The sequence below is a fragment of the Tripterygium wilfordii genome, chromosome 16, assembly GCF_013401445.1.
Source record: "Tripterygium wilfordii isolate XIE 37 chromosome 16, ASM1340144v1, whole genome shotgun sequence".
Classification (NCBI taxonomy): Eukaryota; Viridiplantae; Streptophyta; class Magnoliopsida; order Celastrales; family Celastraceae; genus Tripterygium; species Tripterygium wilfordii.
This window is the reverse complement of record NC_052247.1, coordinates 8,619,783-8,642,821: the sequence shown is the minus strand read 5'-3', so window position 1 is coordinate 8,642,821 and position 23,039 is coordinate 8,619,783. Positions and strand designations below refer to the sequence as shown.

Here is a 23,039-nt window from a genome sequence, read left to right as displayed (position 1 = left end):
GATCTAGTTATCTTGGAAGGCATGGTAAGTTCTCACCATTTTGAAATTCTACTGAAGTTCTAAAAAATTTTCAGGGCACTACCCCGAAGCCCTCCACTTCTAAGTTCAGCCTCGGGTAAATCAAAATCCTGGTTCCGCCACTAAGCAGATATACTGTCTAAATGATTGGTATTGTTTGATTCAACTTTTACTGATAACATTTATATTGTGTAACAAATTGTGTGCATATTGTTATGTTGTGAAGTGAGGTTTATTTAGAAAAAAAAAAAAGTGCAAAATAGTGCTCATCCTTTTACAGACTTAAATTAATTTTGAAATGTTATTGTTAAAATTATTCAAACAGTGGTGAAGTATCACGTAGAATAGAAGCTTCCAATCGCTAACTCCCACATAACCGATAATAATAATAATAATAATAGCGTAATAAGAGGACCCTATCCTATCATTGTTAGTGCCGCCTTAAATGGCAACGCAGCTGATGGTCAGCAGGTCAGGGGAGCAGGAATAGCTATTAAGAAGATAAAGGCCGCTGAACGATTCCTCCTCAAACCGACACCTACATATACATAATAATATGCATATATATTTGTTTTACAATTGTCAAAATCAAAGGTGATTCACGTGCAACGGTAGTCCACTGTAAAAAAAAAAGAAAAAAAAGAAAAGAGTGGTGGTATTGTCTCCCCTCCATTTAGAAATCCACCCTTAATCATTGGTTTAATTTTTTTTATATTATTTTATAATTGATTTGATATTTGATTCCTTTCATTTATGTGCGATTTGACATTAGATTCATATTCTCAAAATTATTTTTTTCACTCTTATAATTGGTTTTACCACCCCTAATAATTAAATAAAGTAACTTATTATATCACATCAAGTAGATTGACCGGTACATTTAATGTATGTTGCAAGTTGTTCACTGTACGGAGTGATCCATTCATTTGTAACATCATAACTACATCTAAACCACTAAGTCATAATAGGAGGTATCGGGTAAGAATATGGTAGTGAAATGTAAGAAACGATTTTAGGATAAGGAATCTTGGGATGCATTCTATTCTTTGTGGCACACTTTAGTGGATTCAGAAACTGAGACGGAGCACATATATAACTTATCCACTATTGAGACCAAGTTTCAAAGTTATCTGACTATGATCAATTACATACATGACGTATGGTTGACACCATACAAGGAGATGTTTATATCCTTCTGGATGGATAAATACATGCATTTTAGAAATCGAACAACTAACAGAGCTAAGAGTCAACATGCAAAATTGAAAAGGTACATGGCCACATCGCAATTGGATATTGGGTCAGCATGGGAGTGCATTCATCAACTCCTTGAAGGTCAATTTACTGTAATCAAAACAAGTTTGGAGAAGAGCAAACAAATTGTTGAATATCAATTTATTCATTCACAGGAATTGGGTAGACACAGTTGTTCATCTATCCACATCTCTCCATTGATTCCTAACAGAAGCATTCAAGATCGACTAAGGTTAAGCAGCAACATTCATACATTACTTAGTTCCCACTAATTTTGCAGCTTTATATTTTGTATGTGACAGATGTAAAAGCATATGGAAATTGTGGATTTAGGGTTGTTGTTGGGTTATTAAGGTACGACAATAATGCCTGGGCCAATGTTCGACAATACTTGATTGGTGAGTTGAGAATATTTTGGGGCTAGTATGTTGACCTATTTGGTGGTTATGAGAGTGCATTTTCTATCCACAGCGCACTGACATTTTTTGAAACAGATAGACCAGCATGGCTTGAGAACTGGATGTCAATGTGAGGTATGAGTCACTTGGTTGCTTCTAAGTACAATGTCGTGTTACACCTTCTTAATTATGAACAGTGCTTGACTTTTTTGCCCTTGCGTTCTATACCTCCACCTCGACATGAACGTATAACTATCGCTATGGGATTTGTGAATGGTAATCACTTCGTTCAGTTAGCATTGACAGATGATTATCCGATGCCTCCTATTATGATTCAGTGGTTTAGATATAGGTATGATGTTGCAAACGAATGAGTCACTCCGTACAGTGAACAACTTGTAGCATACATTAAATTAGGGATGACAACGGGCCGGGTTGGGTAGGGTTTTTGAAACCCCAACCCGGCCCTTGTCTCTTAAAATCCTGCCCCAACCTACCCCGTAGACCCGAGGCTGGTAGGGATATTTTGTCCCAACCCTATCCCAGGAGGGTCACTGGTATACTCGTAGACCCGGTGAACTAGCAAGAAAATCAGCCAAATTAAATTATTATACCTTTGATAATTTAAAAAAAAAAAATACAAAAGTCTAACAAGTTATCATTTTTGGTTTAAAACAAACCCATTGAATTAGCAAGAAAACAAACACAACAATGAAAACAAACAACACTTTCAATTTGTCATCTCCTCCTCCTCCATATGAGAGTCATCATCATCATTAATATTTGGAAGAATGCCAGATTGAGTTTTAATCTTTTATTTTTATTTTTTAAGTTATAACTTTTTAACTTTATAACTTACTATTTTTTTTAAAAGAAAAACTTTAGAACATGTTAGTTATTACGTATTTGAGAATTACAATATTACTTATAACTAATATATATCTAATTATTTTTTAAAATATATATATACCCGGGTCGGGTTATCATCGTCCCAGCCCGCTCCTAGACCCTGTCTATTTTTGATCGGGTCCCAGGTAGACCTGCCCCAATGATCCAATGGGTAGAGTTTTTTTTTACCCTATAAGGACGGGTCGACAGGGTTTCGCCCCGCGATCCGGTCAATTGCCATCCCTACATTAAATGTACCGTCAATCTACTTTGATGTGATATAATAAATTATTTTATTTAATTGTTAGGGGTGAGAAAACCAATTGTAGGAGGTGAAAAAACTAATTTTGAGAATATGAATATAATGTCAAATCACACAGAAAATAAAAGGAATCAAATATCGAATGATTTTGCTGTTTCCACTCTCTTTCTCATGTTGTTTACTTTTAGGACAATGCTAGAAACCTCTAAAATTTGACTCCCAAAACCCTCCCAAATCTATGTGGCATTAAAATAACTATTGATTAAAAACATACATGTAGGACTCACTTCACATCCAACCCTCCACATTAAATGGAGGTCTTTTGGGGATCAAATTTGAGGGTTTCAAGTATTATTCTTACTTTTACCCTTGACGCGGTCACTTTCGCTCGTGGGCCCTCACTGAATAGTATATATCAATTGTTGATTCGTGTACCAGTGCCAGGCATAGCTCGTGAACAGTCCTACATTACTGTCACATTGACAAATTCAACTAAAATAGTTCCTTCCTTCACTTAAATAACAGAAAACGATTCCATCGCGAGAAGAAGCTCGAGAGGTAAGCTTCCGACCCCTTTGCAACCATGAGAGATCTTTAATTTGTAAATTTTGTATAATATTTTTGTGATTTTGGACCAAATTTTTTAGTAGTCGGTTTGGGTAATTAATTATCGGCTAATTAACTTTTGAGTATTTTGATAACTATTAACCGATCATTCTTTACATGGGATCAGGTGAAATTATCGGCCCGATTTCACTTCATAGGGCATTTGATGGTTGATTAATGGCAAAAAAATTTGAATTGGTAATGAGTCGATTAGAAGATAAAATCGAGCAGTCAAGAAGCGAGTTTAATTTTGTAGCTCTATCAAATATCCATGATCACGTCCGCATGCAAGTATTGCATGAGTGATATTTGATAGGATTAAACAACACTAAACTCAATTATTAAAGTGTGTGAAATCATTGCAGAGATAGATGTAACTTCTTCCAGCAGTAAAATTCAAATTTGACAGATATATTCCATGCAATTATTGGATAAATAAATAATTTGGAAGGCCCAATCAAGCGACAGATATATTCCATGCAATTATTGGATAAATAAATAATTTGGGAGGCCCAATCAAGTTAAACCGGAGTAGGGATGACAAATTGCGCCCGATCCGCGCGGTGTTCCCATATCTGAGGCTTGTGCGGGGTGGGGACGGGGCAAAAGTTCTCATTTTAATAGTAATGGGTTTTTAATACAATATATTGAATTATTATGTTTCTTCAATTAAAAAAAATTAAGTAGGTTAGTGGATATGTGTACTAGTCATATACTTGACATGTCTCAAGTTTTATTCTTGATTAAAACATTTTTAAAAATTAATACGCAAAGATTTTTGTGCGGAGCGGGGATCGGTTGTGACCCGTGGATTGTAACAGAGAATAAAAACATTTTTAAAAATTCAAGACAAAAATTTTTGTACGAGGCGGGGATCCGCTCGTGATTTATAACTAACAAGAAGAGAAAGGGGGTTAAATATTATCCCGACATAGGAGATGGGGGCGGGGCTGTCATGATCCACCCCTATCCAGCCCCGTTGCCATGCCTAAACCGGGGGCGGTAATGCATATCATGAAACTTTAAAGGAAGGAACATGGATGCCCCCACAATGATGGGGGAATAAATATAAATAATTGAAAAACAAAAATTTGTGGTGGTGGTGCTTTGTCACGTTGAAAAGTGGTTCATGGCATGTGCCTCCAGTTCAAGCTAAACGTGCTAAATATATATATATAAATTTTGTCGAACAAGTAGGGGAATATTAATTAAATACTGACAAACGCGGACGACCGTATCAAGGGCCAGGATTTTTGTTTTCGTTATCATTTCTTTTTTATAATCAGTGCACGGAGAAGGAACTTCATACTTCATGACAAGGTTTTGAAAATTGGATCGGTCATTCAATTAAAATTTTTTTTGTTCAAATCCTAAAAAAAATTTCACGTTATCAGGAGGAGAAAGTAGAAACCCGAACAATTAACGAATATGCAATGAATTCTCATGTAATTCGCACATTATAAAAACTCCAAATGACGTTGAATATCATTTTTTTAATAAAAAGAGCCACATAAGCATAATATGGCTCGGGATTTCACAGTCAACTAACCGATAAAATTAGTTTAATTTATTAATTTATCCCTATTTTTTTTTATGTTAGAGTGTTATATACAAGGATAAAATAGATTTTAAACACATAAATAACTTAATAAGTCATCCGTTTCTTCTAAATGACTCAATTTTGGAGATGAATAATTTTGACAAAAAATTAATGAAATATTCCCTGCAAATCCCTCCCTTTAATTTTTTCTAAACTATCAAAATAAGGGAATTAGAAGGAAGCTCTCTTTCCCTTCTATTCTCTTCCCTCCAAATCTCTCAATCCAAACACACTCTAAATGTACATACGGCTTATGAGAGATACTTATCCCAAAAGAAAAAACATAAAAACTTGATTTCTTGATAGTGAAACCAAATCATTGAGAAAGGAAAACAGTATTGGTTCATATATTATATATAATATGAAAAAATAATCAAATTATAAAACATAAAAGGCATCGGATTTGGCCTAAAATCACATGAAAGCTGTCATTGACTCATTATGTAAAAAATAATAATTAGTACATATCAATGCAAGTTCTTGTTCTTTTATCCACAACATGTACGTGATAAGGTCCAAGTTGGCCATGCATTGTAAGTTTTATAGATGTATATACTTCAATGCAACTCATGAATACTCAAGTAGTTTAGATGTCATTTATGTGTGTGGTATTTTATAGAGCTCTCAAGTTCGAGCTTTTCCCATTCCCTTCTTCTGTATTAAAAAAAAATAATACTTTTTGTATCATTAAAGGTATTTAGTATGCTTAATTTTATGGAGGAAACCTCAATACCCTGTCTTCAACTCTTAATTGTGATATTTTTTGCATTACTAATTAAACCCCATATTAACCTTCTAATTACCAATGGTTATAGGCACAACTTAATAACTTTTCCATGTTTGTTTCGAGTTTGTCTGGTTCAGCGATTCTTATTAGCAAATTAAGCAACAACATTATTTGCTAAAATATGGTGAACCATGCAATATAGTGTTTGGTTTATCAAAATATGTTATCAATTAGGTCTAATTTCTACGATGAAATCTATTTATAATTATGAAGGTGTGAATCTATATCAAATCACACGTAAATTAAAAGAATTAAATACCAAATCAAACATAAAATAATTTTACATGTCAGGAACGAACACGTCAGCTTAACCCTAGTCCACTGAATGCGCTGGCTTCGCAGTCTAAGCCGCTAATTAATCGGCGATTTTTCCCAGAAACCCCCCTCGCCATCCACTCTTTTCTGTCGACTCTGTCCCTGACTTTCCACTGTACTCTCTGAAATTCGGCTCAAATTTACTTGAAATTAACCCAAACCCAAATGCACCTAAAATTCTACCACCCCACTTACTATATCAGTTATTACCCGGCACCACCACCTCATCGTCACTCTCCTCTTCTCTACTCTATCTCACCCACCTACCTCTTCTTCTCTCACCTACCCCTCTCTCTCTCTCTGTCTCTAAAACCCATTTCGGTCAGGTTTAGTTTACATCAACTGCTTCCGCGATTGAAGCAAAGACTTCAACTTTAATCGGGAGAGCCAGTTATCGGTGCATGGAGTGACGGACTACCGGCTCCCATTATCTTCTACGGAGATGAATCTGTGGATGGACGATAACACCTCTGTAATGGAGGCCTTTATGAGCACCAACGATCTTATTGCGTTGTGGCCTCCTCCTCAATCGTCTGCCTCGGCTTCCACCACTCCAGCCGCCACCGCTTCTGCTCTTCCGGAGGCATCGAAATCGTCGTCTCTGACTCACTCTCAGCCTTCTGTCAATTTCAATCAGGAAACCCTCCAGCAGCGTCTCCAAGCTCTGATTGAGGGGGCCTCGGAGTGCTGGACATACGCAATCTTTTGGCAATCTTCATATGATTACTCCGGATCGTCGGTTCTCGGTTGGGGCGACGGGTACTACAAAGGTGAGGAAGATAAAGGCAAATCAAAGCTCAGGAACGCCGTCTCTTCTGTTGATGAGCAGGAGCACCGTAAGAGGGTCCTCCGTGAGCTCAATTCGTTGATTTCTGGTGTCGCTGATGATGCCGTCGATGAAGAGGTGACTGATACTGAGTGGTTCTTCTTAGTATCGATGACTCAGTCGTTCCTTAACGGAGGTGGGTTACCTGGTCAGGCCTTATTTAATTCCAGTCCGGTTTGGGTGGTTGGTCCTGACCGGCTTTCCACTTCTACCTGCGAACGGGCACGGCAGGGTCAGGTTTTCGGGTTGCAGACCATAGTCTGCATACCGTCGTCAAATGGGGTGGTGGAATTAGGTTCCACTGAATTGATTTACCAGAGCTCAGATCTGATGAACAAAGTGAGGGTTTTGTTTAATTTCAATAATGGTGGTGGCGATGGGGCTTCGTGGACCGTGGGTGCGAACCCGGATCAGGGCGAGAACGACCCGTCTTCGCTGTGGCTGAGCGATCCGTCGCTGAATGGAATAGATAGTAGTACAATCCCAACATCTGGTGTCACTGCTAACGCGACCAATAGCAGCAGCCACGCCAACGACAACAATAGTAATCCCCACATGTCGAAAGGGTTTCAAATTGAGAATCCCAGTTCGAGTAGTTTGAATGAGAACCCCAGTGAGAATGGAGTTCATATCCCGAATCATCTTCGTCAGCAGCAGGAGGACCAACAAAACTACTTTGGCAGAGAACTGAATTTCTCTGAGTATGGTGGATATGATGCCATTAATGGAAGGAAAGGGAGCTTGTTGAAGCCGGAATCTGGGGAAATATTGAATTTTGGGGAGAGTAAGAGGACTGCTACCAATGGAAATGGGAATTTGTTTACCGGCAATTCCCAATTTCTAACAGAGGATATGAATAAGAAGAGATCACCCACTTCAAGGGGTAGCAATGATGAAGGGATGCTCTCATTCACTTCAGGTGTGATTTTACCTTCCTCTGGTATGGTGAAATCAAGTCGTGGAGGTGGGGATTCTGATCACTCGGATCTTGAAGCTTCTGTGATTAAGGATGTTGATAGCAGCCGAGTTGTTGTTCCGGAGAAGAAGCCACGAAAACGGGGAAGGAAGCCTGCAAATGGAAGAGAAGAGCCATTGAATCATGTTGAAGCAGAGAGGCAGAGAAGGGAGAAGCTTAACCAGAGGTTCTATGCCCTACGTGCTGTGGTTCCTAATGTGTCCAAGATGGACAAGGCATCACTCCTAGGCGATGCAATTTCATATATCAACGAGCTTCGATCGAAGCTTCAAACTGTGGAGTCGGATAGGGAGGACTTGCAGAAGGAGCTTGAAGCAATGAAGAACGAATTATCCATCAAAGATTCTCGTCCTGCATCGGCATCTTTGGATGATCCTAAGCTGCTGGATAATAATGATAATATGATAGAGTTGGATGTCGATGTGAAGATAATCGGTTGGGACGCGATGATTAGAATCCAATGCAGCAAAAGGAACCATCCAGCAGCACGACTAATGGCAGCTTTGAAGGAATTAGATCTTGATGTGCATCATGCAAGTGTGTCGGTCGTGAACGATTTGATGATCCAGCAGGCCACAGTGAAGATGGGAAGTAGGTTTTACACACGGGAGCAGCTCAGGGTAGCCTTACAATCCAGGGTTGGAGATGCTGGATAGGACATTGAACATATTGAAGTCAAATAATATGCAATCCGGGATGGACATTAATGGGGTAGGATTGGGGATATTTTAAGACTTCTGGTCTGTATAATACTGTTCTTGTTGTTCTTGGGTAGTTATTTTTAGTCGTTTCTGAGCTCGAGTTCATTTAGATTGAGGAGCTGAACTAAGAGGGGAGATAGGTTGGATAGTTCAAGACATCCCAATAACATTATTAGGCTCTCATCTGGCTATAAGATTTTTGTATTGGTTATCCTTCTGTTGTGTATATATTTGTCACTAAACTTGAAGCTCATCAATGTTTCATGTCTGTGAGCTGTTATCCTGCTTCACTGTTTCTTTTCTCGAGATCTTCGGTTGTATCATTGCCTTGTTTAATTTAAACAAGAAGGTGAAAAGAATCTCATTAATCTGATGTTCTTCTTACCTCCTATTGCCACTACTTTTTCTTAGGAAACATTTCTGTTGGGTGTTTTTTGTTCTTTACCTGGCGTTGAATGCATGGAATTACATGAAGTGTGGATTGTTGGACTTGGCATCCTTTTCTGGTAGGCCTTTGACCCCCCAATTTGATGCTGAAACTGCACCAGAATGATTGACAGGGAAATCTGTAACTACTGGGATCTTTGTATCTGTTGGATATAAATGAATATTTGAACATCATGTCATGAATCTGGAAAGGCACAGATTGCTGATCTTCATGTTGATGTTTTTGGAAGGAAAGACACACTATTCACTGCAAATCCGAAGTCCACTTCTGCAATTCACAGAGCAAGAAATTGACTATATTTAGTACTTTCTTTTTATGGTTGGGATTTCATAATTGTTCTCTCTTTCAAGGAATGTTTAGAGCGTGGAGTAAACAAAATCCTGCCTTTTTTTAAGGGTGTGTGCAGGGTGTACTACAGATGATAACATGAGAAAACTCAGAGATAAGTCCATCAGCCACTCATTGAAGTCCAAGTGCTATAATTGGTATCATTCACAACTTTTTGGCATTAAACATTCCATTTCATCATCATACATTGTGTTCCATCAAGTTATCAAAGGATTATTATAAATCTACTGAACTAGAGTGCAATTATAGCAAAACAATGATGCTGAAAAAGTTATAACAACTGTATCATCTCTTATGCTCTTACCATTTCAAGGACAAATTTATGTTGTAGACAACCTTAATAACAACTTGTTTGCCTCTTTTTTAGTGGTCTTTCATAATCTTGTATTGGAAAAAAATAGCAATGGTTATCATCATTTCTCCAACCAATTAACCAAACCACTTCTAACAGTTATCTGTAAAATCTTGAAAATTAGCTCCACATTCTAACTCTTATGTAAATTCACATCCCCCCCTATCATTCCTCAGTCACCGGCCTCCCCGAATCGGCGGGCTTAACGATGAGTCTCAATTGCCTTACATGCCAATCTTTGCAGAGAACAAATTCAGAACAGACATATTGTAACAATGGGAAACCATGCAAAAAGATATGTTGTATAAAGGTAGATAGGAGCTGGTCAGGGAATTTGAGTCCACCACCTTATGACAAATTAGGAGTGGATCAAAAGTTGCTGCTACAAAAAAGATGAGGAACTGCCATCGTCGGCTTAATAGTACCGGTGCGGTTATCTTTGAAGGTTCTGGTGCTAAACCCAGGTTGGTAGTGAGAAGAGATTGGAGCTTTGAGGATTTAAGACAAAGAAGAGAGGAGACGAAGAGATCAGAAGAGAGACTATTCTGAGATAATTCTCTTTTGTCTATATATATCCAATACATATATATTACACATTTCTTTTTCCTTTTTGTGATTTGTGAATCTTGTATGTTTGTGTTTAACCGTTTATTAAGTAGCCTGATTGAATTCTCTAATTGCCTCTGCACTCTAGCTCATAACTTTCCTCTTTATGAGCCAATTTTCTTTAAGCATGGGCTCGAGCCCTCCTTTGTTGTTATAATTTAAGAGTCCGTGAAGCATATTGGCCCAAGGCTCATATGGTTCCGAGCCCACGGTCCTGTAAGCACCGGCGACAAGTTATCTCATACGTCACTTCTGACACTCATGATGGACATCACATCATTACGTCATACCTTCTAATGATTGACAACAAGGTATTACCTTCCTACACAATCTAAATTGCCGCCTGACAAGTCTCAACATTGTACCAATGGACAACCACTAGCCGTCAGGCGCTAGACGCCTACCTTACTTATGGTATGTTTACACTTATGAACCAGTTACAAACTGGGTCAGGTATGATTATATTACTATACAAGCTTAGATAAAGCATGTTTGTGCATCTCTCATTAACACCTATTCCCCAATCTCTATTGGACACATAGCTCGCCTATATAGGCGCCTAGCCTGACATTGCCCATTCTTTCACTTACTTTTCAGACTCTGACATGTCATTTCATATATTACTTTTCACAGTGACTTTACCCAAATACTCATCCTAAAGTATGTAATTGTCACACACAATTTCAAAGGTCAACATCCTTGACCCCTATAAACATTTGGTATCGATCTCCGGGAAAAAGGACGATGGCCATTACGCACTAGAATATTACGCTACTTTGAAACTATATTCTCACGATCGAATACTCAGCTCAAACACTAGCCCCACCAGTCTTCCATCCACGACCACTTTCTTCTTTCACTCTACTGAGTACTGACTTGACCGTCGAAATCTCTACGGCCGGCACCCCCCACTCAGACCTTGGAGAAGCTCACAGTTGCTTTTGTTGTGAAGGTTGTAGGATCAAGAGTGTAGACGATCCTCAACGTCAACAGTTCATTAACTTTTCAACGATTGTAGAAATTGCTCCTATAGACTGATTGAAGATGTATTTCTATTATGTTACAGAATTATGAAATGTATAGCACAATGACGTTCTAAAGAGATACCATTTCAAGTATTTGTTAAATGTTTCTCCAATTTTTGAATTGACCATTAATGATCAATTCTGAAGTAACTATTCACTATAATAATAGTTGAATTCAATACGAAGACTCATCATCTATACCAAACAACATTCATTTCAATCAGATACTAAGTTGGCATGAGATGCCATAGAAAAAGAAAGTGTTACTTTTAAACAAGAAAAGCAATCAATAAACATATATACAGCAAACGCCACCGGCTTCTGCAACAGCACAAGTTGCCAAAGTTGGTATATGTTTTTCTATGGAAAAAAGGGAAAATAATTTATTCAATGCAATAAAATGATTCCATGCATGTTTGTTCAATATATACAACGACATCATCGACCGTTAAATATCAAAATATACCACATCGGTTGGGTTTTGTCCAACCGAGTGGTATATATTGGTGAAGCTCCTCCCTTATACTTAAACTAGGTCATTTCATGGGTTTAGTGAGTTTGGTTTAGTTCATTTGTTGGCTCATGAAGGTCAAATCCGCGACGATAATCTGATGTATTTATGAGAATCGAAATCTTAAAACAAAGCGGACAATAGAGTTGCCGTGCATGAGGTGTGTGGATTTACGAAATTGACATCTCACCACCAATCCATCTAGTCTTCAACATTTTGATCTTGAATCATCATTAGCTTGACTACCCTTTTTCCTATGCAAAGAGAAAATGCCCATCCATCAAGTATAAATAATATCAATTAGTAGATATCACAGCAACTCACAAGTCACACACATGACCCAACCGACCACATTGAACACAAAAGACAAAACTAGTAACCTCAATTACACGATTTATTTCAAATCTTTAACCAAAATTAGAATTAGATAATGATTTAGAACCCCTTCCCTCAAGACCCGTTTGATGTCATTAATTATATTACACGTTCATTGACTATGAAATGTAAATAACTAAATTGGGCACAATTTATTACCAATAATAATACGGATCCCAACCATTGATATCTCAATTATCGCATTCCAATTATTGGGTACGGTGTAATTGTATGTGCATTATATACGACATGTGGAGTTCATGAATCACTTTGGATTATATGCATCAAACTCAGCACATAAGATAATTGAGATTTTATCATATTCATTTATTACCAAAAGGTCTAGGCAGGCACTTACGTGGCAAATCGGCGGCTCGGAGAGTGTTAGGTAACTCTCTGTCATACGTGGAAGCATGCACCGGCGTTAATTCCGTTATTTAATTGGCGACTTTCGTAAAATTTCAAACTCTACACCAAACAAGCAGGACACGAACCCCGTCACAGACGTAAGCTCGTCGTCACCGGCCCGAACGGGGGGCCCACCCACCACTACATCGTCATCTCTCTCATTCCTTTTTTGTTCTCTTCTCTCTCATTTTCACATCCTCATTGATCAACTGCTCGCGCTTCCACTATCTTCTCTGCCTGCCCCTGCTTCAACTTCTAGGGTTTCCTTCTTCTTATTCCAAGTCTACGAAGAGAGATAAGGATCTGTACGTACGGAGTCGTCCTTCGCGTTTGGTAAGCGTAATTGTCTATTCACTTTCTACCTCTCTATCTCTCCGCCGTCCTTATTTGTTTTCTTTTGTTTCTGTCTTTGTATTGACTCCTTTATTCTTTTCGTACTCAGGGTTGTCAAATTGGGTTTTAGGGCTTTATTGAATTGGTTTCTCTTTCTGAGATTTGGGTTTCAAGTTTATTAGTCTATTATTGATCTCTGTTGTTGCCTGGTTTTGGGTTTTACTTGGAGACGGATTTACTGGGTTATTTTGATTGTAAGCTGGTTATTTGGGTATCTCAAGCTTAAGCTTTTGGGAAGTCTTGGAGCTGAACTACTCTTTGTTTATTCCTATTAGCTGGGGTGTTATCTGTTCTGAGCAATGGTGATAGTGGAGTATACCGAATTTGTTTGGCCTGGCGGGTGTTTTTGAGGAACTTGATTTTTGTTTTTGGTGGAGATTCTTCTGAGTGGTTGGCAATGTTGGAACTTGAATTGTGAAGTGCAAGTAAGCTTTTAAATTGTTTTGATTTGGTGGGCGCTTTGATAGAATTGGCGTTTGTTTGTTTTATTGAAGATAATTAGAGTTTAGAAAGATGGACAATTCAAAAAACAGGCAGAATGATCATTTGGGTGTCAACAAGATTGGAAAGAACATAAGGAAGAGCCCAATTCACCAACCCAATTTTCCAAATAATGCTAATAGGGAACAACCTCAGCCTCAGGTTTACAACATAAGCAAGAATGATTTTAGAAGCATGGTTCAGCAGTTAACTGGTTCTCCATCACAAGAACTTCGGCCAAGACCTCCTCAAAATCATCCACCCAAACCCCAGAGTATGCGCTTACAGAAGATTAGACCACCTCCACTGACACCCATCAATCGTCCCCACATCCCTCCTCCAGTTCCGGGTCCAGCACCAGCACCAACACCTGCAGCTCCTCCTCAAGTTCCTTATAATGGTAACTTTGCTCGACCTGGCCAATATGGGCAACCATCTCCAACCACAATGATGCCACCTTTGACATCTGGAGAATCATTTTGGGCTAATACTGCTGAATCTCCAATTTCAGCATACATGCGTTACCTCCAGACTTCTATGATGGATCCTAGTTCTAGGGAAAATCAAGCTCATCCTCAGACACAATCACATCCTCAAGTTCCCGGTCAATTTTGGCTTCCACCACCAACTTCTGGGTTACTTCCTAATCCTCCCATGCCTCCACTCCCTTCTCCACGAGCAAATGGCCCTGTTCCTCCTATGCCTAATCACCCCCCGCCAAGTATGAATGGTCCTGCTCTTTTACCCTCTCCAACCTCCCAGTTTCTCTTGCCTTCTCCCACTGGTTACATGAATTTGTTGTCTCCGCGATCACCGTATCCTTTGCTTTCTCCAGGGGTTCACTATCCTCCTCCAATAACGCCCAATTTTGCCTTTTCGCCCATGGCTCAGTCTGGAATTTTAGGTCCAGGTCCTCAACCTCCACCATCACCTGGTCTTTTATTTCCATTGTCGCCTTCTGGTTTTTTCCCCATGTCAAGTCCAAGATGGAGGAATCAATAGTCAAGGACAAACAATGTTGTAATGGTGATCTGCATGCCAGATGAGGAGCTGGCACCTTGTTTATGCCGATTTATCTCCTACTGAGCAGAACTTTGGTTGTGAAATGGTATTGTATACTGAGCAAAATGGATCCTCTAGAAAGTTGAAATCTTCTTCTCTCATTTTCATTTTCCATCAGTTTTGACTCCTTTTATTTTATTAATAGCCATTTTGTGGCATGTTTGAGGTTAGCTTCTGAGAAAGCTGTAAAATTTTCAGTTTCTTGGACAAGATTTACTTTTAGGTGATAGAGTGAAGATTGGACAAGTCAGCTGGACACTCAGACAGAAGCAATGAAATGAATGATAAAGATGTAACATGGAAGGAGGTAGGCTTACAGAAATCAAACTGAACTGTAGGTTATCTAGTGGAAGCATTCTTACGTAGTTGTATAGTTGTATACTATACTTTAATTAGTTAAAGCACAGCATTATTTCTTTTTTGGTTTTTGACCATGCTATATTAATAAATGTCTTTTGACAATTCTTCAGTTATTATCAAGGATTGCTTGTGCTTTGAAATGTATGTTGCCTTGGTGTTGTAACCAGCTTTGACCTTCTTATGGATATTTTTTTACCTTGCTTGCGTGGAAGATGTCGTAAGGTAACTTAGAAATCGATTTATGCTTCTAGTAATAATTAATTCCTCTTAGCACCAAGTTCAAAAAGAGTAGCCATACAGCAATTTACTCTCTTTTTTTGGAACACTTCATGATGTGGAGGTAAATCCTTGCGTGTGAATATACTTGTAGGATGAGAAAGGTGTGGTATGGGAATTTTATGTATGATGATGTGATATTTGCTATATTAGTTTCAAATTGTAATATCACAAATCATTGATTAGTTTTACACGTCTGCTGTACGACAACCCGTTTGTATTCATATTCTTTCTGAGTATATATTTGGTTTCTTTTGAGTCTATAGGCGAACATGTGGCCTAGTTGTCTATTCCCGATCCTGCCCATTGTGGGAGCCTTGTGCACGATGTTGTTTACCTTTTTTAATGATTCATGCTTGCCACTTCTATGGTATCCGGTTGAAAGGCTGAATCTTAGCTCTTTTTCTTCTCTTTCTCCTCGGTAAGAAGCCCTAAACTGCCTACAGGCCGGCATCTTCCTCTGATAGGAGAATGAGTCTAAAGGCCGACTCATGCGTAGTTCCTGTTGAAAATGAAATGGGAGGAAGGTGGTGTGACATGGTAGGGAGTGTTCAACATAGAGATGTGAGAAAATCCAAGTGGCAGGTTTTACATAGGAAAGAGGAGGTTGAAAACTGGCTAAGTAGAGGCAACGAAGAATGATACAAATGTGTAAGGGTTAGGGTCCTTAGGGATGACTGTCTGTAGCCATAGTTGGATTGTACAACGAATTAGGCTGTTGGGTGTATGGAATTGGATGAAGAATAAGGCTAACTGAGACTATAGCCTTTCTAGTGTTGATCTCAAATAGTTTGAGATCACCGTTTTCTTAGTGGTGAGGTATAAGGGAGAAGGCTTTGATATAGCTAATTGAACCAAGAACTATAGTTTTTGCCCAATTTGGAAAATTTGAAAACAGTTGATTCTGGTTCGGAAAAAACTAGCTTGACTAATTGCAAAGGTGTAAAATACAAGAAGGAGGTCGATCTGCCCAACTCCCTAGAGCAATATGAGTAAAATTTGCTCTTCTGGTTTTGCTTAGTTTGTAATGCACACATTGTAAGATGTCTACCAGGAGGATTCTAAGCTTCTCTGTCATGAGCAGCGCCAGCGGATCGGTTATGAAAGAAGTTAACTAATCTTACTGCAACTATTGAAATACCAGATGGGGTTGCCCTGGGATATTTGTTGTAGCGATAACAAGATGGCACAGTTAGTGAGACTTCTATTGTAAGTGTGAATATAAGAATTATTTTAAGTGTTCAGTATAAGAATTGCTTCAAGAGTTAAATGAACAAGAAACTGAGATCTCAAGCCTGTGTGTGACTTGATTTTGAGTCAGTTGCTTATTTGCAACTTTTGAAGCGATACCTTAAGGGTTGCCCTGTGATATTTGTTTTTAAGTGGATTAGTAGAATTATATGGTGATATGTTAGAGCATCCATAGTGATAAAACTTGTGCACACACTTCAAATTTCCTTAAATTATATTCTCTCTTCTCCTCTCTCTCTTAGGTGACATAATTTAATTGGGTGAGTGAGTCCCACAATCTGCACCATTCATTAACACCCTATATTCATTTTCTTTATTTTCTCTCTCGTCATCTTCCTAATCTCTTTTTTACTTTTCATCATCTCTCTTCCTTTTCATTTTCTCTCTTTTTCTTTCCATCATCTCTTTTTTACTTTTCATTACATCTCTCTTCTTTTGATGATGACTATTTATACCTCATAGTTAACTAAAGACATCCCAAAATCGCAAAAAACATTCAATCTAATAACACCCCATTGACCCTACCTCTATCCCTTCGTTCTCCTTCTTCCCTTCAAAGTTTTCCCTTTTGGTCCAAAACCATCATAGCCATGACAGTAATATCAAAGCAAGGGCACTCATCATCGGCTTTTACAGAAACAGTGGAAGAAATTATGGGTATCTACAAAACAGTACCTCCAAGACCCTCCATTGAAGAAATTGAAGCGACTATGTCAGTTATCAAGACAATCAATTCTGAAGAAGAGGCAAAGCTTGAGGAAATCTTTAAGCAAAAACCACCCAAAGATGTCCTGGAGGAGATGTTTTATTTGCTAAAAGAGGTGAAGAGGACTATGGTTTTGTTTCAAAGCTTTGAACAGAAAAAAGATGCCCTTCACCTGGTTGAAATTGACGAGTTGCTTGAGACCTTTGATGGGTTGATACAAAGAACTTCTCTTTTGGTTGTTGGTGATACCCGGAGCTCAACCTACCTCCTGTGGAGAACCTAGGGAGGAAAGTGCAGGCCTTGAGGGATGGGGCCAGCTTTGAAAGGTGAAGGTGGAGAGGAATTTGTCAGCGGAGGAGGATGGGTTGCAAGGTTAGGGTTTTTATTTTTATTTTTATTTTATTTTTTTAATCTCAGTCGTTGGTGAGATTCAACGATTGAAATTATAGGGGTGTAGATTGTTAAATTTAGGAAAAAATTGAAATTGGGGTGTACTCATAAATATTATGTTTTAGATTGAGGTTTATTTAGAATGGGGTGTATTTAGTTAAGTAGGGTGTGTAAATAGTCCTCATCCTTCTTTTTTCATCATCTCCCTTTACTATTCATCAATTACCATAAACTTCAAAGATCAAGCATGAACTAATTTTTCAAGTGTAATTTTTTTATCACAAGTGTGCATGTAGTGCTTAACTTATCAAGAAAATATTATCTCAATTACCCATTATGAACATCTAACACTTAATTTATCAAGAAAGTATCATCTCAAGTACTCTAAAATCATCCCATTGTGGATGCTCTTAAGCGTGTGTTTGATTGTATTATGCTAGCTTCTTTTGAAGCTTATAAGTTAGCTTATCAAACACATCACATAAGCTAGCTTATAAGCTATATTAAACTCCAAAAAAATAAGTTTCAAATTGAAGCTTATTTTAGAGCTTATGTTTGTTTTTTTCATTTTTTTTGTTTCTTCTTTTTCATTAAGATAATATTATAAAAAATTTTATTTTATCTTTTAAATTAAATTTAAATGGACTTTTTTTTTTAGAGTTTATAAGCTAGTTTATACTATAAATTTCGTTAAACGCCTGACAGATTATTTTACAACTTATAAGCTAGCTTATTTTTTACAATTTATAAGCTAGCTTATTTTGACATCTTGGTGCCCGTTTGGTAGAGCAGTTGTGTTGATTTTCAAAGCTAGAGGTTAAGGTGTGGAAAAAAAGCTGAGTTTAAAACTGTGAAATAAGCTGTGAGGTGTTTGGTAGAGCTGTTAACTATTTTTAGCAGTTAGGTTGGATAAATATATTTTGTTTGTATTTTTTCATTTTAATTTTTTTATTTCAATAAAAAATTAATGATAAATTTGATAAATAAATAATGATTATTAATTTATAAATATACTTTATTAAGTAAAAATAATAATTGCTTTAGTTTAATATTTAAATAAATTGTAATATAATATATACTGCATATATACATGAAAGAAAATGTCAAATTGAAAATATATATTATTATAATTATTAATATATATTTGTAATTATAAATCTAATTTATTAAGTCTAAATATATATTAGTTGGGGTTTATTAGTAATATTCATGTGGGTCTCATCATATTTTTTTAATTTAAAAAAGAAAAGTTTGACTTTAAAAATATGTGGGGCCCGCATAAAAAATTAAAAAAAAAAGTGAGGGCGGTTAAGCTCCATTTTGAAGCTTGTAATTTGAGAGTGGTATTAGGGCAGTACCGCCCTCAAATTTCATGTGTTTGGTGTTTGCACGACCACTCTGCGGACCGCTTCACCAAACACAGCCGCGCAAATAAACCTCCGGTTAGCTTAGTTCTAGAGCGGGGGTAATGGCAGTTCTTGAGGGCTACGATAATGAACGATTATTGAGCTTGTGTCAGCTGGATTTTTCTTCTATCAGTGTCGCTTAGCGACTGATATGCTCCTGATGTAAAGAGTTTAACCAAGTCAAAAATGTCGACAAATAATTTGCAAGTACCTCGCAGAAACCAATCCGGTTCCTCTACGCCTCTACCTAATAAGGGTAGAAAGTAATCCATCTTGATCACAATTGAAACAAACACAAATCTCAAATCTGTTGATTAGAAGGTTGATATAAGGCAAAACCAATAAGAAGAAGAGGAATTGTAAGCCACTAACTCAACTTGACAAAAAATGCATTGCACCCCCTCCTTTAATTGGCTCTTTAGGCACCCCTTGCTTCTCCTCATGGACACTCCTCCTCTCAAAAAAGGACTAAATGCCTGAATTGGGGCAAAGATTCTTTGACAACCCACCTAATAAATTTGTGGGTTTCTTTACTTATTTGTTATTAGTCAAGTGGGCAAGTTGCATTTCCCTCTCCTAAATGAGGCAAGTCGTTTTCCTACGACTTTCTTGTCATGGGATGGGGATGGTCATGCCCCGCCCACCCCTCTTCACATGGTCCACTCTCCACTCCAGCCTATCAAAAGCCATATAACCCACCACCAATGTTTTGCTACTTAATTCAATCACATCCATTCAATCGGTGTTTGAATGGATATTCAAGGAACCAAAAAAAACACAAACAAAGGGCATCAACAACGAATCGGGTTATAACTTATATATATGATTACTTACACTCCTTTCCCTGCAAAAACACTAGTCGAGATTGTGCAACCATTGTCCCACAGTTTCATCCAATCCTACAAGTTATTCACTTTTGCCATAACAAGAAACTCTTGGTCTACAAAATTCCTTTGTATGACAAAAAAAAAAGTAGAGAATTGCTCAAGACCACAACATAAGATGCTAGATTGGATCAACAACTTACCTAACATTTAAATAATCCAGATTGTGGATTCTAACACCATACAAGTTCACCCAGTCTGTGTTTATATATAAGCAGGTCAAGTCCCATCCCTCAGAAAAAAACTTTTCTGGATACTGTACCTAACAAAGATACTTCTTGATACGTCCCTCCCCACCTGTATGGAAAGTTCGGCTACTCGACATGAAGATATTGACAGTATATAAGTTATATATACACACAGATAAATAATGACCCTAAAATGTTGATAACCCACAAGGAATAATACCTCTACCACAAGTGCATATAATGAAGATGGTGGTTATCGATAAAAGAAGACCCCATTTCACCCAATTAAGCTGAAAAGAAACAAAATACCATAAACAAATAACCAATGAGAGAGCAAGAGGGCCTTCAAGATAAGAAAAAATAATTATCGGCAACATCCCATTTTGGGCAATAAACCTAATTTTTTAAACATATAGCTCCAAAAGGAATGACCCACTACAGAAACTTGCTAGAAATGTAGACTCTACCTGACCCAACCGTTGTACTATATAACTATTTATAGATAGCAGAGGCTAAAGTGAGTGATTAATATCTAGAAATTCCAGCCCCACTAAGGCACTAACATAGCTAATCTATTTTGGCCATTGAAAGCAAAGGGCAAAGAGCAAATTAGTCTGAGCCTCCTAGGTATACCATATTTAACAACATAAAGTAGATCCGGTTCAAAGCTACAAATTGTTTCATTTAGTGTGGACATGTGAGAGAGATAAGTGAGTAGTGACCCCCATAAGAAAAACATAACTAAGAAAAAAAAAGAGTTCATCTCAGATTACTAATTCTACAAATCACATGGACAAGCTAAAGGAATTCACAAGGAAAACTAGTTCATTACATTGCGACTATGACTAGAATTCGTAAATCTTTCATGGTTGAGAGCAAGCAATATCTTCACCTTGATCCACACATTCATAGTTCCTTCAAAGCTAATAGAAACTCAATGTGGTAAAGTGGTAATGCATGATTTGAAGTTATGCAAGTAAATCTACAAAGACAGAATTGGGTTTTCTCATAATCAACACCAAACTGGCAAATTTAAAGTTGTAAAACCATCTACATTCACCAAAACAAATAAGATAATATGATACAAATTTGAAAGAACTTTTGCAACTTTTTATAGCACCCAACAACAGAAGTAGAAATTTTCATCTTGAACACAACAAGAAAAAGAGGCATCAGTATCCTCAAGCTCAAACTTATCTGTACAATACATTGACTGAAATGCCCTTACCCCGATCCCACCTTCTCTCCCACATTCATCCAAACCCAACAATAATATGTCAATATCCACATCATATGGCATCCCTGTCAATCTACTTTGAACCAAGGATATTTTTGAAATTTCACGAAGTCTTAACAAGAAGGAAGGCAGAGAAAAAACTAAAAAGTGGTTTTAACAAAGGAACTCGTGAAAAGAAGAAGAAAAAGAAGAAATTTTCGTGAATTTTTTCTCTTGTTTTTTAATTTTGGTTTTAAACAGACCGTGATTTACCGTTACCAATCACCATCACGGGCCATCCCTTCGGTGACAGTCGCCAGCTTCTGCAGGTTCAGCTTAACGACGGTATCCGCGAACAGACGCGTGTCCTCCTCAGAATTGCCCTCGGGCACGTCAACGACGTACGATTCCAAAACAACGGTCCAGATCCTCCCGTCACCCTCAACGGTATGCAATGTCGTCACCGACCTATAGTTCCTCAGCCTATGATCCCCTCCAATGATACTGAACCCGGTCACGTGCCGGTCATCGTCCAGAATATCCAGCCTCTCAGTACTGGTCGCAGCCGGTAACCCGGAGATCACGTTCACATCCCTCGTGCACCCCACCGTCGTTTCAAAACCCTCCTTGACGGAGCAGCTCTTGATGAAGTGCTTGTACGTTTGTGGCTTATCGAAACGACGCAGTATTGACCAGACAACGTCGATCGGGGCGTTGATTCGTTGAGCTAGAAGAGAGGAGCATTTCCCCGGGCCAATTCGATAGGTATGTAACTCGACCACGAGTGGGTTTAACTCTTCGAACTCGGCCAGAGTCAATCCGTGAGGGACTATGAGGTGATGGCTGGAGAAGGCTTCTTCCGAATCTTGGTCAACCTCTGCTGCCATTGAAGGCTCGCCTTTCTCCATTAGAGCAAAAGAGAGAGAGACTGATGAGAGAGGAGAGAAAATATAAGAGCAGATGAGGAGATGGGGTGTAGGCTCCGCTTCGGGGATAAAGGGGGAGGAATTATGGAGAAAGGTTGAGGGTATAATGGTGAATTTAATATTTTTCATTTATTAAATTCCACGATATTATTATTCGGGGAATCTTTTAAAATGACATAAATATATGTTTGGTCCATCAACTATAGCATTTGTTTCACTTTTGTCCTTAAATTTTTTTTTCTCTTACAATTGTACTTCAACTATTTAAAGGTATTCCGTTTGTCCCTTAGGTGATTTCGGCACTTGAAAAATCATTCGTGGCTATCCACATGACATACATTTTATAGGTTAGCAATACACATGGACTATTTTGACACGCTAGCTTCCAAATAAGCATGACTTTAAACAAAAAAAACCTCTAGGTCAAAATCACACACACATTTATCCCTTTTTGTTCTCAAATAAATTTAGGTCAAAATCATAAACACCTCTGCCCAAGGAAGACGTCAATACGTTGTTCATCTGTTGAAGCTTATCAAATCCTCTCTCAGGTATTGTGTTTTCCATTGTGAAATAGTATGTAAGTTTCGATTTCGACGTTGTTGTACTATGGGTTGCAGTTTCAACCCATCTACAACTTTGATTTAGATTTCAAACAAATTAGGCCAACAAGGTTTAAGGGGTTGATTTCAAAGTTATGAGGTGCTTTGATTGTCATTGATTGTTTCTTCAAATTTAGATTTGTGATTTTGATTTTAGTAACTAGATCCATGTTTCTTTTGCCATTGATTGTTTCT

The 23,039-nt window shown here is 37.9% G+C and overlaps 3 protein-coding genes across 3 annotated transcripts; 2 read left to right on the top strand and 1 right to left on the bottom strand.

Moving 5' to 3' along the window:
* Window positions 1–6,352: 6,352 nt before the first annotated feature.
* LOC119980856 (transcription factor MYC2-like) lies at window positions 6,353–9,022 on the top strand. The gene has a single exon (XM_038823662.1). It carries the CDS (start codon window positions 6,571–6,573, stop codon window positions 8,584–8,586), a length of 2,016 nt encoding a protein of 671 aa, XP_038679590.1. The 5' UTR covers window positions 6,353–6,570; the 3' UTR covers window positions 8,587–9,022.
* Window positions 9,023–12,796: 3,774 nt separating this feature from the next.
* On the top strand, window positions 12,797–15,204 carry LOC119981436 (protein HAIKU1-like). Its single transcript, XM_038824548.1, has 2 exons — window positions 12,797–13,037; window positions 13,147–15,204. The coding sequence occupies exon 2, from the start codon at window positions 13,611–13,613 to the stop codon at window positions 14,577–14,579; it is 969 nt and encodes a 322-aa protein (XP_038680476.1). The 5' UTR covers window positions 12,797–13,037; window positions 13,147–13,610; the 3' UTR covers window positions 14,580–15,204.
* A 5,927-nt stretch (window positions 15,205–21,131) lies between these two features.
* Window positions 21,132–22,290, bottom strand: LOC119980239 (abscisic acid receptor PYR1-like). The gene has a single exon (XM_038822858.1). It carries the CDS (start codon window positions 22,222–22,224, stop codon window positions 21,592–21,594), a length of 633 nt encoding a protein of 210 aa, XP_038678786.1. The 5' UTR covers window positions 22,225–22,290; the 3' UTR covers window positions 21,132–21,591.
* Window positions 22,291–23,039: the final 749 nt, after the last annotated feature.

Bases quoted from the DNA above. Each gene is read 5' to 3' on its own strand.
- LOC119980856 (XM_038823662.1), top strand. From the start codon at position 6,571: ATGAATCTGTGGATGGACGATAACACCTCTGTAATGGAGGCCTTTATG.
- LOC119981436 (XM_038824548.1), top strand. From the start codon at position 13,611: ATGGACAATTCAAAAAACAGGCAGAATGATCATTTGGGTGTCAACAAG.
- LOC119980239 (XM_038822858.1), bottom strand. From the start codon at position 22,224: ATGGAGAAAGGCGAGCCTTCAATGGCAGCAGAGGTTGACCAAGATTCG.